This window comes from Mercenaria mercenaria, chromosome 5, assembly GCF_021730395.1.
Source record: "Mercenaria mercenaria strain notata chromosome 5, MADL_Memer_1, whole genome shotgun sequence".
NCBI classification, from domain to species: domain Eukaryota; kingdom Metazoa; phylum Mollusca; class Bivalvia; order Venerida; family Veneridae; genus Mercenaria; species Mercenaria mercenaria.
The window spans coordinates 62,394,722-62,413,567 of NC_069365.1; the positions used below are offsets into that span (position 1 = coordinate 62,394,722).

The following is an 18,846-nucleotide window of genomic DNA, read 5'->3' on the forward strand; positions in this document are numbered from 1 at the left end:
TCTGACTGGTTGACACAACCAGTGCTTTTGTTTGCACAGGGAAAGTAACACCGCTCAAATTAGTAGAGAAAAACCAGGTGTATGTTGCAACTTTAGCAGAAGTAGTTCATACAAATCACTGATCTGATGACCTCTTTAACTGCATCGAAAATATTGTCTGTGCAATCTATGGATTAAAGAATACAATAACATCAACAAACTTATATATGACATGTTTCTTGCAAAGTATCAACATATAATGGTATGAACATGGGTCTATTTGCACTGTGCCAATTGTCATCTAAAATGCACATAACAAATGTGAACTATCAATTTACCCAATTCTACCAAAAGTATATGAAGGTGGATAGAAATCTGGATCAGAAAGTTTGTCGGAATATGACTGGTGGTCGGATGATATAGTACTTCAAGAACAAGCTGAAATTATTTATGACACATCAGCACATGTGACTTTGATGACTCTTATGATGACTATGAAGAAGTAGAGATGACAGTGATTATGACGACTTAGGTGACTGAACCCCGCAACTTAATTTTTATCAATTTTGATTTTTGTGAATTTGTTTGGTTAAACAGAGAAGCGGTTGTAAGCGTGTATTTTTCAGTTACTAAAATACACATTCAGTAACGTATCGTAACGTAGGTTACAATGTCAGTGTTGTGCATTTTTATATAAAACTAGTTCGAACTTGATAAGATACTTGCATTATCTAAGTTTCAACATCATTATAAGGATTACATAAACAATCTATTGATGGAGAAATGAAAATTTTATATAATGAATTTTAGTAACGTATATAATAATGGTAACGTATTTGTTCTTAAAACTGTTGAACGATAAATTCTTAAATGCTAGTGTAATGTGTATCTGAAAATACAATACTTTAGACATTATCTGATATTTTCTGACAATTAAACCTATTGAATTAATTGATATGAGTATTTTTATAAAACATAATGGTAACGTAAATTACAAATTGGATTGATCGATTTAGAGAACAAAACTAAGCGGCAACAGCATATTCTGAATATTACTAAACCCACTTGCTAATGATTTTGGTTCTTTCTACCATATCAATCACCACATTCCAGTTATATCATTTATTAAATAATTGTTAAGGTAACGTAAATAACAGGCTGTAATTTATAAAGAACCCGCTTGCCAGATGGCAGAGTTCAGAAATATGATTTACATACAAGGGGCTTCAAAAATAATGGGGTCTACAAAAATCCCTAGAAGGGGGGAGGGTTTCACCTTCTAGCTCTAGGCCTATAAAGATTAAAGTAGCTTTTGAACATGGTTCATGACTCGGTCGTTCAGCTATGCATTTTTGTTTAGAATAACCTGTCTGAGTCAATTTTTATATGGGCAATATCCCCACATATTTCCTGTCACAAGTATAAAACAATCGGACCATATAATTATTTTGACTATTATATGAAACATGTAGTATGTGCTATACCTGGGTGAATTGTAGTGTATCTGCTCACAAACGCACAGGATCTCCTCAACTATTACATCGAAAGTCTTATCGCCCATATCATTTGCCCCAACTACTAAAACAATAGTCTGCAAACAAATAGTTTTTTGCAATAAGTTTATGATACTTAAACTTGCAACCAAACCGACATCTGCTGTTCTATTATCATTTTTTAATTTTCAATCCGTATAAAATTATTTAAAATTCATTTTATAACAAATTGGGAGAAAGGAATATTGTGTACGAACAGATTAACCAATTCCTAGAAAAATTATTCCAAGATATTACATACTGTATTCGATGAGCACAAGCAAACCTCTTTCTTGTAAATACTGTAAACGTAGCCACGTGCAAAAAAAGCGACCGGTAGAGTATCATTGATGGCTTGCAGTTCAATCACCAGAAAACAATGACGTTCATATTTTGAAAGTTAAAGCTCTCCTTGATAATACCTCAGTCATATTACATGAACAGTTTTAATCTGTTTGTAGGAAGGTGTAGACAAGAGCACCGCCTTGCGGGTGCAGACACTCGTCAGATTTTTTTTTGTCTCTGTAATATTGTCTTACCCATGATTTTCTAAGTCCAAAATGGGCCATAATTCTTGCAAAAAGCAATGTAGAGTTACGGTACTTGCTGTGCAGCTTTGATAGTTTAGGAGAAAAACTGACCTAAACACAAAACTTAACCAAGAACTTGCAAAAAGCAATGTAGAATTACGGTACTTGCTGTGCAGAGTCAGCTTTTAATGGCGAATAACTGCTTCAAGTTTTAAAGCAATAGCTTTGACCGTTGAGGAGAAAAGTTGACCTAAACGAAAAACTTAAACAAGAAATCTGATATTTTCTAAGTCGAAAAGGGGCCATAATTCTTACAAAAAGCATGATGGGGTTATGTTTCTTGCTGTACAGAGTCAGCTATTGATGATGAACAAGTGTTGCAAGTTTTAAAGCAATAGCTTTGATAGTTTAGGAGAAAAGCTGACCTAAACATAAAACTTAACCAGGCAACGCCAACGCCGACGCCGTTCAAATGATGACAAGAACTCATCTTTGTTTTTCAAAAAATCAGAAGAGCTAAAAATGCATTTAAAACCTTAATTAACCGGTAATCATGAGTTGTACTGGTTTTGTTTGACAAGACGGCATCATTCTTACATTGGACCGCTTAATCGGTACAGACATAGCCTTACAAATGGTAATTAATAATGCCCATGGTCTGAAAACTGTAGTTTAAGTACTCACATTCAACATGTCTACATCTATCATATATTTTAATTTCAGCAAAAATGTCCAGAAATAGATATTAGAGCACTTTTCTTGGTAGAACTGATGGATTGGATTCTGCTTCTATCTTGGTGATTGTTTATTATATGCTGATGACATTAAACTATGAAACTATTGTTATGACAATGTGCTTTAATTTGACAAAAACAGAATATTGCAGGTACATGCAAATATAGATTTGATTATGCTGATTAAACGGAAATGACTTTTTCCCAAAGAAATATTGTCTGATGGGGATGTTCACATGTACGAAGTAGCAGTCACATGATCTATCGCACATACATAATTATATATCTGTCCTAGGTTTGATCAATTGTCAAAACTATTTAAATCAACACAGCAATACTAACAAAATACTGAGTCGCGAAAACTAATGACAAACATTTATTCACTAATACACACTATTAACATATTTTATAATTGTTGTAAAGTTCTACCAAGGACTGTTGCTATTTCAAACATTTTTGATATGTCAGTTATCATTGTTTTCTTAATTCTGGCTCACATAAATGCATTCTGATTATTCTTCTGCTTCATAGGAAATTTGTATCCGAGGGGAGACACCTTTTTCACTTTTCTTGGAAGTATAGCTAGTACTTTTGATGATACAATATCTTTGAAAAAAATAACTAATATAACATATGTTGTTTTGCTAACATATTTCAACTAATTATAGTGGTGACTGTAAGTGTTTTATAAATATAAGTATTATAGATAATATTAGGTAATTTTTAGCTCACCTGTCAAGAAGTGACAAGGTGAGTTTTTGTGATCGCCCTTCGTCCGTCCGTTTTCTTGTGAACACGATAGCGATCACATTTTGCAATCAATTTTGATCATACTTACAAACAACTGTATTGGCATATTATCTCGGTTTCTTTCGAAAACTGGCAAGAGGTAGATCCCATCATGGGTTCCAGAGTTATTGCCCCTTAAGGGCCAAAATGAGCTGTTTTGGGCTTATGAACACAATAGAGACCACAGTTTGCAATGAACTTTAATCAAACTTGCACACTTGTATTGGCATAATATCTCGGTTCCTTTCGAAAACTGGCCAGTTCCCACCGTGGGTTCCAGAGTATATGGCCCCTTCAAGGGCCAAAATTTGCTATTTTGGCTTTTGTAGCCATATAGAAACTTCATTTATGGCTTGTTTGATACAAACTTGCAAAATATCTTTAACAACAATAGATCTTGGATTTCATGATGAATCCGCCAGATCCAATCATAGATTTCGGAGTTACCCTGATTGACCCCTGAAAGAGCCAAAATGTGTTAATTTTTACCTTGTGAACACGATAAAAGTGACACTTTACATTCGATTTTAACAACACTTAAGTCACAGTAAGATATCGGTTCCTAGATTTCATCATGAGTTCTAGAGATACTGCCCCTGAAAGGGTAAAATTTTCTATGTTGACCCTTTCAGCCATTATAGAGGTTTCATTTATGCTTTGATTTCATACAAACTTGCACAGAATGTTTATCTTGATGATCTCTAGGCCAAGTTCAAAACTGGGTCATATGGGGTCAAAAACTATGTCATCCAGTCAAATGAAAGGAATAGCTTGTTAACACTGTTGAGGCCACATTTATGACCCTATCTTCACGAAACTTGGTGAGAATGTTTATCTTGATAATTTCTAGGCCAATTTTGAAACTGGATCATGTGGGGTCAAAAACTAGGTCACCAGCTAAAATCAATCGAAAAGCTTGTTAACACTCTAGAGGCCATATTTATGAACCTGTCTTCATGAAACTTGGTAAGAATGTTTATCTTGATGATTCCTAGGCCAAGTTCGAAACTGGGTCATGTGGGGTCAAAAGCTAGGTCACCACTCAAATCAAAGGAAAAGCTCGTTTACACTGTAAAAGCCACATTTATGATCCGATCTTCAAGAAACTTGGTCAAAATGTTTATCTTGATGATTACAAGGCTAAATTTAACAGATGAGCGATATAGGGTCATCACTGACCCTCTTGTTTTTTGTTTTGCTTTAAAGTAGTTATGTACCAAGTTTTGTGCTTTTCCCATTTTCCGAAGTATGTTCACTTGATTTTTACTGGACTATTAGTTAGACGAGGTGTGATCAACATCAATGTGACCGTATTAAAAATCTGAGGCTCACCTTTATGCTTCAGGATCACTATGTTATCTAAGTTTGAAAATCATGCTGGCAGACAAATATGGTGCTAGAAAATGACTGACATGTTTCATCTATGAGAAAATACACCTGCCTAAAGCTGCATTAGACAAACATTATGTAGTTACGATTTGTATACACAGAAATTACAAGAAATACACAACCATACAAAAATTAATTGACGAAACTCATATAATACTGTTGGAATGAAGCATTTAAGTTGCGTAACCCCTCTTTAATAGGCGTTATATTTTATTGTATTTTTTTAAAAACTTTTTTATTTCTCAATTAAACAGTTTGAAGTATGGGTATGCCCAGGTATGCTATGCACCTGGACTGCTCAGAGGCCTGTGATGTGTACCACTCTTGGTTTCGAACAACGTGTAAGGCAGTTTGGTGTTCTTCAGAGATGTATCACTAGTATCCTCTAACATTGCCTACACAATATTCTTGCAGGAAAATCGTGTTATGCACCATCCAACTACAGACCAAGTTCTCTGCGACGCGGCACAATTGCTGCCGACCCATCTCTGCACAGAAATGGCCATACTGACCATAATGCTGACCTTCGAATACGCAGCCAGTCTGCAGTCCCGACACGTAATTTCACAAGCTCAACACCTCATGGGAGGAGGCAGAATCGACCAATGACAGTTAACGCAACACGGCATGTTGAAGATGACAGTGATGCCAAAGATGGAGAAGATAAGGAGAATAAAGATGTCAATATAGTTTTTACTGTAAATGATGAAGGTATTATTGTATTGATTTCATACATAAGAGCAAGTAGTAAGAGAACATGCAGTTTTGCCATGGTTTTAATAATTTGTGCCAACATATTTCATGCTTCACAACCGGTTATAGCTTCATACTGCAACTGTACCAAGGCTGATTATGGCTTCACACTGCAACTGGTTACAGCTTCATACTGAAGCTGGTTATAGCTTCATATTGCAGCTGATTATAGCTTAATACTGCAGCTTGTTACAGCTTCATACTGCAGCTGATTACAGCTTCATAATGCAGCTGATTACAGCCTCATAATTTAGCTGATTATAGCTTCATAGTGTAGCTGGTTATAGCTTTATACTGCAGCTGATTATGGCTTCAAACTGCAGCTGATTATAGCTTCATGCTGCATCTGGATACAGAATCGTACTGCAGCTGGATACAGCTTCATACTGCAGCTGGTTACAGCTTCATACTGCAGCTGGATACAACTTCCTACTACAGTTTGATGCAGTTTCATACTGCAACTGATTACAGCTTCATACTGCAGCTGATTTTAGCTTCATACTGAAGCTGGTTATAGTTTTATACTAAACCTGATTACAGCTTCATACTACAGCTGCTTATATATAGCTTCATAATGCAGCTGATTACAGATTCATACCACAGCTGATTACAGCTTTATACCACAGCTGTTTATAGCTTCATACTGCAGCTGGTTACTGCTTCATACTGCAACTGGTTATAGCTTCATACTGCAGATTATTTCAGCTTCATACCACAACTGGTTACAGCTTCATATTGCAGTTGATTATAGCTTCTTAATGCAACTGGTTATAGCTTCATACTGCAGATGATTTCAGCTTCATACCACAACTGGTAACAGCTTCATATTGCAGTTGATTATAGCTTCTTAATGCAGCTGGTTATAGCTTTATACCACAGCTGATTATGGCTTCATACTGCAGCTGATTACAGCTTCATACTGCAGCTGATTACACCTTTATACTGCAGCTGATTACAGCTTCATAATGCAGCTGATTACAGTTTCATACTGCACCTGATTACAGCTTCGTAATGCAGCTGATTACAGTTTCATACTGCAGCCGATTACAGCTTCATACTGCAGCTGATTACACCTTTATACTGCAGCTGATTACAGCTTCATACTGCAGCCAGCTGATTACACCTTCATACTGAAGCTGATTACAGCTTCATACTGCAGCTGATTACACCTCATACTGCAGCTGATTACAGCTTCATACTGAAGCTGGATATAGCTTCATTCTGTGTATGATTACAGCTTCATGACGTTCATATCTGAGAAAATAAAACCACCACAAATATAATGCAGTCTATGGAATATCATGCTAGTCTAATGGTCTGACAATATACATGTGGAATATTTTCAGATGAAGATCTGCTCTCCACGGACAAGTCTGACCATGAGGTTGTGATTGACAGTGACCGGAGATCAAGTTACTCAAGGAACAGGTACTTACCCTTTCATACACAGGATGTTTCATTTATTCATTTAAGGTTTAGCAGTATATCACAAAACAACAGAAATTATTAGTATTAACTTTAATGAACAACATCTTGACTACATATCTGTCCAGTACATGTTTTCGTCCCTATTGGATGTACGCACGTATTGAGTATACAATTATATACTGACTAAAGGTTAGGGTTAGGTTTAACATAGGTTTAATAGTGTACATTCAATGCGTGCGTACACTCAATGCGGAAATGTTTTACTATTCTATCCCATAGAATTGGATACTTGAAATATTCTAAAGGAGTTGTCCCCCTTTAAAGACGAATGCCATTTATAAAGAAATAAATGTAAACTAGTTATGTTAAGTTTAAACACTGGTACATTGTTGCGAATGCATCAAAACGAAGACATGTAACAGCTTTTTATAAGTGGTGAGTTTTTAAAGGCGCTGAACTATCCAGAAGTGTGGCCCTTCCGGTGTAACATTATTGCAGTATTTAATGTTGCACCGGAATAATATAGAAATAAAATAGTAAAATCAGATATTTTCACCATGCCAGAATTTCTCGAATTTTATTAGAGATTTTCTCTGGACAGATACCAGAGGAGTTGTTACGTTCATAAAACGAATATGTTAAGATTTTGTTCTGAAAAATATATAGATCTATTAATATTATTTACATGTCGAAAACTGTATTGTTTTAGAAAGTTGTGAAGAAACACAGTTTTAAGTAGTAAGTTACTCTGAGTATTTTACTAGTTAAACTAATCTGTATATTTTTCAGAGGATGGAGGGGAAAGAAGACTGAAGAAGAAGGGATGGCTCTACCTCCATTTGTTCAAGTAGAAACGTTACATCCGGGACACACATTTGTATGTACCAAAATCTAGATTTTTGTTGACTGTAAAACTAACATCTAAATAAAACTGGCGGTAAAGAAGTAGGTGTCTTTAATAGGTTTTTTAGTGAAACATGAGCATGCTTTTTTGGATAACACTGGTTATCTATAGTTATCAGTATTTACTTGGTCAAATAATTTTACTATGGAAGGTTAAGTGAATAAATGTTTGTTGTAAAGTTATGATATGTGTTTGCAGGGTCTGCGTTCGTGTTTAGAACATGATGAAAGAGGTCCTTCAGTTAGTTTGGTAAGTAAATAGTGATATATTTACTTTTTCTACAACTGAGATCAATATCACATTCAGAAAATACACATTCAGAAAAGTATATGTTACAAATCATTTTGATGTATCCGTGATACTGGGGTCAAATGGTGTTTGCGTGTTGTAACAAAGAATATCATGCGTATATTTTTGAAACATTTAATGTTTAATAGTACTCATTTTTAAAATGCATTATTTTTATAATGCATGTTCAGAAATTGTATGTAACTCATTAGCTCACCTGAGCACGAAGTGCTCAAGGTTGAGCTATTGTGGCCAGTGATCGTCCGTCGTCAGACATCGGTCAACATTTTCCTGTAAACAACATCTCCTCCTAAAACACCAGGCCAATTTTGAGGAAACTTCACAGGGATGTTCCTTGGATGATCTTCTTTAATAAGTGCTCAAAGAATCGAATTTCATAGAGAACTCTGGTTGACATGGTAACCAAAAGGAAAACTTTTTAAAATCCTCTTGTCCAAAACCACAGGGCCTAGCGCTTTGATATCTGGTATGTAGTAAACAGCAGGTCAGATTTCTAAATAATTTCACACAAATGGTCCTTATGTAACCATTTGTCAAGGTTGTTTAACTTATAATGATTCGTCAAAAAGCTTGGCCGCCAGGGGACATGGTCACTTTTCCCTATATGTATGTAAAATCTTCTTGTATCGCTGGTCTGATTTTAAAATAAATTCACACAAATGGTCCTTGTGTAATCATCTGCCAAGATTATTCAAATGATTCCAATTTGTCAAAAAACATGGCCGCCAGGAGGCATGGACTCTTTTCCCTATATGTACATAGTGGAAACTTTAAAAAATCTTTTTGCATGAAACTGCTCATCTGATTTTGAACTAAATTCACACAAATGGTCCTTGTGTGATCATCTACCAAGGTTGTTCAAATTATTCCGATTTCTCAGAGAACATGGCCGCCAGAGGGCGTGGTCTATTTTCCAGATATGTATATGGTGGAAACTTCAAAAATCCTCTTGTATGAAACTGCTGGCTGATTTTTAAATAATTTCACACAAATGGTCCTTGTGTGATCCATTACTAAGATTGGTCAAATTACCCCGATTTCTAAAAAGACATGGCTGCCAGGGGGCGTGGTCACTTTTACCTACATTGTATATGGATATAGTGGAAACTTTAATAATCTTCTTGTATGAAACTGCTGGTCCGATTTTGAAATAAATTCACAAAAATGGTCCTTTTGAGATCATCTACCAAGACTGTCCAAATTATTCCGATTCCTCAAAAAAAAAAAAAACTATTGCCATCAGGGGTCGTGGTCTCTTTTCCCTATATGTATACAGTAGAAACTTTAAAAATCGTGTATGAAACTGCTGGCCTGATTTTGAAATAATTTCACACAAATGGTCCTTGTGTGACCCTCCTGCCTCTACCAAGAGTGTTCAAATTATTTTGTTTCTCAAAAGCATGGCCTCCAGGTGTGGCAACTTTTTCCCTGTATGTATTTATTGGAAACTTGAAAAATATTCATGTCAGAAACAGCAGGCCCAATTTTAAAATAATATACAAATGTTTCTAGGGTGACCCTTTAAGAAGATTGTAGAAATTATTCTGTTCCATCAAAAAGCACTGCCACCAGGGGGTGCAGTCCATTTACCCCTTATTTATGTAGTGGAAACTTAAAAAATCTTCATGTTTAATATTGTCGTATCACATCATTTCCCAAATGTCTTATCCCTCCTCCACAGCCACCCCCCACACCCCCAACCCACACACACACAAAAACAAACATAAAAATCCCATAAAACAAATAAGAGCTGTCACTAATGGTGACAAATGCCCCCGCAGCGCCTTGACTCAGTAGGGGTCGTGTACTCAATAAGTACTAACAGCATGTGAAGTTTGAAGGTCCTGGATGCAGTGGTTCACGAGAAAGTGCCTTCAAGCAAAAAGTTAATATTGGCCCCTGTGACCTTGACCTTTGACCTGGTGACCCCAAAGTCAGTAGGGGTCGTGTACTCAATAAGTACTATCAGCAAGTGAAGTTTGAAGGTCCTGGGTGCAGTGGTTCGCGAGTAAAGTGCCTTCATGCAAAAAGTTAACATTGGCCCCTGTGACCCTGACCTTTGACCTGGTGACCCCAAAGTCAGTAGGGGTCGTGTACTCAGTAAGTACTATCAGCATGTGAAGTTTGAAGGTCCTGGATGCAGTGGTTCGCGAGTAAAGTGCCTTCATGCAAAAAGTTAACGTTGTGTCGAACGAATGAACTAACGAACGGATGGACAGTTGAAAAGTAATATGCCTCCTTTCGGGGGCATAAAAACACACATACACATTACCTGCCTGTATTTATTTAGTTGAACCTTTTAACTGTTCAAGCAAGCAACTAAACTCAGGTGAGCAATATAGGGTCATCATGGCCCTCTTGTCATGTTTTACATTTGTGTTTAGGTCAGTGGTGACTGTGAAGTTCTTGCCATCAACAAGAAATTCTTCATGAAGCATTGTGATGATGCTCTTATAAGCTTGATTAAACTCAAGGTAAGTCCACCATTATGACCCAGAAACACATATCAGACCTCTGCAGATGTTAGTCCAGAACGTAACCAAGACAGAACACATGTTGTTTTACTGGGCTCATATACCCACAAAAATATACCATATTCTGATGAAAGATAACACAATTTAAAAAATAGATTAATCAATTTGTGCCATTTAAATAAAACTGCAGCAAATGATTCGAATGGCAATTGTTTGGGCAATACTGATAACATGCAAGCAAATGCATATGTAAATTGCAGTTTCTTCCATCTGTGTATTTATTATATTTTAAGGCAAAGCCATTCCCATCACAGACTGAATTGGTTGACAGATTGGATGCTAACATGCAGTGGGAGGAATTCAAACAAGAAACGTTGAAGGACTTCCTCCGTCATAGAGTACGTGTATCTAGATAATGTTAAAAATGAAACACATGATCACTGCAACGACGTCTACAGAGTTCATAAAGGCCCAAGATTTTTTGTTGGCCACTCTATTTAGATCTTCAGCTTATGTACGGAAACCGTAGAAATTCTACCAGACCATATTCTTGTCTAATCAAGAATCTTTAAATTATCAGAGTGGATCCTGTTCGTTTACGAATACTATCATTGAAATGGTAGTGTTCAAAACATTTCTATAAATAAGTCAAAATTTAGGGACATTTTGGAACTGGGTATCTCAGAATCAGTAATTTAGAATACTATTCGTTTATCTCCTATTAGCACACTAACAATGTCGACAGTGAATATTTTTGTGAATGATTCAAGGATGAACATGTTTGTTGTAGGCTATACTGTATTACAATTGCTTCTAACTGCATCACTGTACAGTTTTAACAGCATAATTCTGTTATGTTTTTATGATAAAACAATAAGCCAAATGCAGTGTGGATAATTTTATTTTAAAATAATAAACAGTATTTAATATAATATACCAGTAATAATATACTTACAAACTCAAACAGTAAAATATTAAAGTATTGATTTCGGAAAGCTACTTAGGAGTTACAGAAAGAACTCCATGTACATGTTACATTGTCTGACAAGCAAACACTTGGTATGAACTTATAGTAACACTATATTTGCCACAAGTCATTTTCAAATAATTTAAAGTAAATTCATAATTCATAAACTATTTGTAAATGAGAAAAAAATATTTCTGAAGAAGTCACACATTACTTCCTAACATGGCATTCTACAATGCACATCAAAACTTTAATATATATTGCACAACTAGGTAAGTTAACTCTGAATACATTATAGCTTATTTAAAACAAGAGGACCAGATGGTCCTAGGTCGCTCACCTGAGAACAGCTTGATCAAATTTAAATGAATATCCTGCTTAAAATGCGACCCCTTTTGCGAAGGCAAGGTTATTCTTTGATTTGACCAGGTGACCTAGTTTTTGATCCAACATGACCCATATTTGAACTTGACCTAAATTTTATCAAAGCAAACATTTTCATCAAATTTCATGAACATCCTGCCGGAAATGTAGCCCGTATTGCATTCACAAAGTTTTTCTTTGATTTTACTGGGTGACCTAGTTTTTGGTCCCAGATGACCCCTATTTGTACTCGACCTAGATTTCATCAAGACAACCATTCTGACTATATTTTAAGAATATCCAGTGTAAAATGCAGCCCCTATTGTGTACACAAGGTTTTTCTTTGATTTGACCGCATGACCTAGTTTTTGAACCAAGATGACCCATATTTGAATTTGACCTAAATTTCATCCAGACAAACATTCTGATCAAATTTCACGAAGATCCGGTGTAAAATGCAGTCTCTATTGCATACACAAGGTTTTTCTTTGATTTGATCTAGTGACCTTGTTTTTGATTCCAGATGACCCATATTCAAACTTGACTTGAATTTCATCAAGGCAATCATTCTGACAAAATTTCATGAAGATCAAATGAAAAATACAGCCTCTATAACATATGCAAGGTTTTTCTTTGATTTGACCGGGTGACCTAGATTTTGACTCCAGATGACCCATATTCAAAGTTGACCTAGATTTCATCCAGACAAACATTCTGGTCAAATTTCCTGAAGATCCGTTGTAAAATGCAGTCTCTATTGCATACACAAGGGGTTTTTTTATTTGAGCTAGCGACCTAGTTTTTGACCTCTGATTATCCATATTCGAACTTGACCTAGATTTCATCAAGGCAACAATTCTGAGTAAATTTTATGAATATCCAGTGTAAAGTGGAGCCCCTAATGCTTACACAAGGTTTTTCTTTGATTTGACCATGTGACCTAATTTTTGACCCCAGATGACCCATATTTGTGTAAAAATAGTGTTCATAAACAAAGTATTTATCAAATTGCTTCTGAAACTGCAACATCTGACAATAAAACTAGAATGTGTCTGTAGGACACGGGGTGTGCCCCCCACTGGTACATTTGTCACAAATAACGGGCAATTATTCTTAATGGGGTATAGCCTCAACAAACATTTTATGAAAAGGGTACATTATTCTAGGCCCTATACTTTTGAGCTATGAGCATCACAAACAAAAAATATACTATTTTGGCTATTTCAAAGGCCATAACTCTGTAATAAGAGTAAGATTCTCAAGAAGAATGCCAAGTGTGCAAGGCCACATCATGATAAAGACTCCAGCAAGGTTTCCTGAATTTACATCTAATACTTTAGAGCTAGGCACATAATTAGGTGAAAAAGTGCATTTTTTTACTATTTCATGGGCCATACCTTTAAAAATAGGGGGTGGAACCAGCCAAAAAATTAGAAGTGTGCAAGTTTATATCATGATAAAGACTTATGCAAGTTTTCAACCATTTATATTAAATACTTTTTGAGCTAGGTGCGTCACAAGGTGAAAATGTACATTTTTGACTATTTCAGGGGCCATAACTCTAAAAATAGAGGGCGGACCCAAATGAAAAATAGGAGGTGCGAAAGTTCATATCATGATTAAGATTCATGCAAGGTTTCATGAATCTATATCAAATACTTTTTGAGCTATGCATGTCACAAGGTGAAAATGTGCATTTTTGACTATTTCAGGGGCCATAACTCTGAAAATATGGGACGGACCCAAATGAAAAATAGGAGGTGCACAAGTTCATATCATGATTAAGACTCATGCAAGGTTTCATGAATCTATATCAAATACTTTTTGAGCTAGGCGTGTCACAAGGTGAAAATGTGCATTTTTGACTATTTCAGGGGCCATAACTCTGAAACTAGGGGGGCAGAGCCAGATGAAAAATAGGAGGTGCGCAAGTTCATATCATGATTAAGACTCATACAAGATTTCATGAATCTATATCAAATACTTTTCGAGCTAGGCGTGTCACGATCTTCGGACGGACGGATGCACGCACGGACGGACGGATGCACGGACAAGACCAAATCTATATGCCCCCACCACTCGTGCTTCAACTCAGAATTTTAAGCACTTTATGTGTATTTTTCACTAAGTCAACGACCATATCTCTGGTCTACCCAAGAGAATTCTCAAAGCGAACACCTGGTGCAGAACTTCACATGCTCTATAACAATCTTTTAATGTTTTATGACTCAAGTCAAGTATATTTGGTGATACATGGGACACAAACTCTTGTGCCCTTAATGCATATCTTTGGCTTATTCAAGGGCCGTAACTCTGGTCTGATGAGGAAAATCCAAAAAGAAACTCAGTTGATAAACTAACGTGCTGAATAATCTCTGTGTAATCTTTCATGACTATTTGTTTAATATTTTTAAGATATATGCTTCTGTTATGTTTCATGACCTTAGGTCAAATACTTCTTAGATAATTATGTGCTACACAAACTTTTATGTCCTTTTATGTGTATTTTTGGCTAAGTCATAACTCTGGTCTTGCTGAATGAAATCTCTAAGAAAACCCAGGTGAACAACTTCAAATGCTGGATAATATTCATGTAATGTTTCATAATCCTAGGTCAAATACTTGTTGAAAAACATGCAACACAAACTCTGAGCCCTTATTATGCATATTTTTGTCGACCACATAATACATGAATCGTATGGGAGCCCGTGCGTGCGTCCGTCCGTCCGGATTTGTTTGTCCGGACCATAACTTTGACATGCATGGAGCAATCTTGTTTATATTTGGCATGAATGTTAACCTCAGTGAGACGGAGTGTCATGTCAAACCACAGGTTCCTATCTCAAAGGTCAAGGGTTAATTTATCGAAGAATTTATATAAAAAGCTTGAAAGCTTGTGACTATGTTCATACTCATCCGTACTCAAAGTGTGTTCATACTCAAAATGACTCTAATATAAAGTTATTATTCTTGAAATTGTGTCCTGTTTAGCAAATTTTTAAGTAATCTGAAAATTATATTGTAAATGTCATGTTTGTAATAAAGAGAGATAAAAAAATTGTTTAAAGACCTTCATTACAAGTTTTTTTTATAGTGTTGTTGATTTCTGTGCCCTGGTTATGGATATTTAAAACATCTTTACCATTTCAAAGAACAAATAAATGGTAATTAAACAAGAGATCACAGAGTGATCTTGGCGCCCACCATTGAGCCATTTTTGAATGTTCCAAATTTCAAGACTATCTCAAAATCAAGGTCAAAGTTCCTTTTGGTACACAAAACTGCATGTGGTCCAAATTTGAAAGCTGTAGCTTGAGAAATGTGAAATTAGGTCACCAGGTCAATCTCGAGGTCATAGTTCATTTTGGTACACAAAACTGTATATGTGGTCCAAATTTGAAAGTTGTAGCTTGAGAAATGTGAAAGTAGGTCACTAGGTCAAAACCAAGATCAAATTTCATTTCGGAACACAAAACTATGCATGTGGTCCAAATTTGAAGCCTGTACCTTCAAAAATGTGAAAGTAGGTCACTAGGTCAATGTCAAGGCCAAAGTTTATTTTGGTACACAAACCTATGCATGTGGTCCAAATTTGAAGCCTGTAGCTTGAGAAATGTGAAAGTAGGTCACCAGGTCAATCTCGAGGTCATAGTTCATTTTGGTGCACAAAATGATATATGTGGTCCAAATTTGAAAGTTGTAGCTTGAGAAATGTGAAAGTAGGTCACTTGGTCAAAATCAAGGTCAAATTTCATTACTGAACACAAAACTATGCATGTGGTCCAAATTTGAAGTCTGTACCTTCAAAAATGTGAAAGTAGGTCAATGTCAAGGTCTAAGTTTAATTTGGTACAAAAACCTATGCATGTGGTCCAAATTTGAAGGCTGTACATTGTAGCTACAGAAATGTGAAAGTAGGTCACTAGGTCAAGATCAAGGTCGACTCGTGTCAAGGTTCATCTAGCCACTCAAAACTATACATGTGGTCCAAATTTGAATGTTGTATGTTAAAAACAAAAAGGTAGGTCACTAGATCAAAATAAATGACCTTGTCCCTAAACAAGAGAGACGACACCATTAATGAGTTATATGCAATTATTTTTTTCTTATTATGGAAACAGAGAATGCACATATAATTACTTATATTATAACTAATAATTAAACCCATACCCTAAACAAGAGAGATGACACCATTAATGAGTTATATGCAATTAATATTTTTTTTATTATGGAAACAAAGAATGCACATATAATTACTTATATTATAACTAATAATTAAACCTAGAAATTTGAGTACTGAACAAATTAATCCTCAGTCTACTAGGGTAGTTCATCCACTGCTGAGGTGTAATAGGAAAATAAGAAAGAACTTGAATCATTATCTCATTAGTGTCTGCAGACTTTATGACCCTTCTACAGGTAAGGCCATAAAAAAACAATTATATATATATAACTAATTGGAGGGCCACTGGGTGTAAAATTATATTAGAAATCAAAATAAACAACAGGCCATAACTCACTCAAAAATTGTTGAACCAGTCTGATTTTCAGGGGGACACAACAAGGGTACCAATACATCATTCTGACAAAGTTTGGTCAAAATCCTCCCAGTAGTTTCTGAGGAGATGCGATAACGAGAAATTGTAAACGGACGGAAGGACAGACCACAGACGCAGAGTGATTTGAATAGCCCACCATCTGATGATGGTGTGCTAAAAATGTACCAGAACCGTAAAGTCATCACATGAAACCATATATTTAGTGGTTGTGTTATGTTTTTATGCAAGAATAGTGACAATACACGTTTGTTTTGAGTATTAACGTCTGCAGAAGCCCCTGGGATATGTTTGTGACCTCGACCTTCTGTCTCGGTCACAAACATTACTGAGAGCTTCTGCAGACGTTAATACATAAAGAAAAACGTGTATAATCCCTACAACACATGAAATTAATAATGAAGAAATATACTGAATAAAACAGTTAACCCTCCATTTGTTGATTTTTAGAAATTACATTAAAGTACTTTTGACATGTAAGATACCCTCAGAACTATATGCTGTTAAAGACAAAACAATTTTTTTTAACAAAATCAAACTATGCTGTCATATCAATGTTTTTCATTATACAACTTCATTCCATTTTTAAGTCATAAAAATAAACTAAAATGTCTAAAGTTTACAAACTAGCGAAAAATGTTAAGTGGGAAGAAAATGTTAACAAAAACAAATAATGTCACTGGCAAGCCCTATCTCAAAGCAGCATTTGATACATGTGTGATATGTAACCATATTCTAGTGAAAAATAGTTGTTTTTTCATACCTCTGTATTTTTATAAATGAGTGTTCTTTTTCTAAAAATAACCTTTATGTGTATTTTTGTTGACTTCTTTTTGTCGAGTGTTAGTAAAATGAATAAAATTGTATCTTTACACAATTTGATATGTTTGGAATTACAATGTGTTAAATAAACAACACTTTGTTCTCACAGAATGCTATATTTCAACAAGAGCTGTCACAAGAGACAGCACGCTTGACTATTTCGATGCTGGATAGTGAAATTAGGCGCATCTGATGCATGTGTTTGTCCCAATATGGTGAATAACGTATTAGAACTCCCCCTCCACCCCCCCCCCCCACCCCCCAAAATGGAGATAATAAAAAGAAAATTGAACTAGAGCTGCATTTGAGAAAAGCGAATGTCTCCCACAACTGCCTAATCATCTAGCAAGTCAGTCTTTATATACTGTTTACTCACTACAATTCAAGGGCCAGAACTCCAAAATGCCTGGACTGATTTGACTCATTATCGAACTTGTCCGGTCTTATGGTCAAACACATTTTGTTCAAATTTGAAGATCGGATGAGAAATGTTCGACTTAGAGTGCGGACAAGAGCAAAAATGCCGATTTTTCGGTAGTTCAAGGGCCGTAACTCCAAAATGCCTGAACCACTTTGGCTAGTTATCGAACTTGGCCAAGGTCTTATGGTCAAACACATTTTGTTCAAGTTTGGTGAAGATCAGATGAGAAATGTTCCACTTAGAGTGCAGACAAGAGTAAAAAGGCTGATATTTCGGTAATTCAAGGGCAGTAACTCCAAAATGCCTGGACCGATCTGGCTAGTTATCGAACCTGGCCGAGGTCTCATGGTCAAACACATTTTGTTCAAGTTTGGTGAAGATCGGATGAGAAATCTTTGACTTAGAGTGCAGACAAGAGTAAAAAGGCCGATTGTTGGTAATGCAAGGGCCGTAACTCCAATATGCCTTGACCGATTTGGCTAGTTATCGAACTTGGCTGAGGTCTTATGGTCAAACACATTTTATTCAAATTTGGTGAAGATCGGATGAGAAATGTTTGACTTAGAGTGTGGACAAGCTTTGTGACAGACGGACGGACACACACACACACACAGACTGGAGTAAATCTATATTTCTCCCACACAACTGTGTGGTGGGAGACATAATAAAGGGAGATAATTAAAAAACTAGGTAAGGTACTCAGAGTTCTTTGACACTGCACATCCCATCAATGGCCTCTATCATTTTGTGAAGTTTCAATGAAATGCCATTAATATGAGATGGAACCTACTCAAAATATAAGGGGAACAACCCTGAATATGACCAATAAACTGAAGTCAACGAACAACATTGGTCAAAAGTGAAAGAAAAATCAAATAGGTCCGTTTCCCAACAAC

The 18,846-nt window shown here is 35.9% G+C and overlaps 1 protein-coding gene across 3 annotated transcripts in view; it reads left to right on the forward strand.

The window, feature by feature from the left end:
- Window positions 1-17,584, forward strand: part of LOC123557400 (uncharacterized) — a 124,123-nt gene extending 106,539 nt beyond the window's left edge. For all 3 annotated transcript variants that reach the window (XM_045348846.2, XM_045348847.2, XM_045348848.2), the window contains 6 exons: window positions 5,368-5,664; window positions 7,053-7,134; window positions 7,924-8,011; window positions 8,237-8,287; window positions 10,732-10,821; window positions 11,115-17,584. In XM_045348846.2, coding sequence (XP_045204781.2) covers window positions 5,368-5,664; window positions 7,053-7,134; window positions 7,924-8,011; window positions 8,237-8,287; window positions 10,732-10,821; window positions 11,115-11,237 — 731 coding nt within the window. In that variant the 3' untranslated portion in view covers window positions 11,238-17,584. The remainder of the gene's footprint in view (window positions 1-5,367; window positions 5,665-7,052; window positions 7,135-7,923; window positions 8,012-8,236; window positions 8,288-10,731; window positions 10,822-11,114) is intronic.
- The last annotated feature ends 1,262 nt before the right edge of the window (window positions 17,585-18,846 follow it).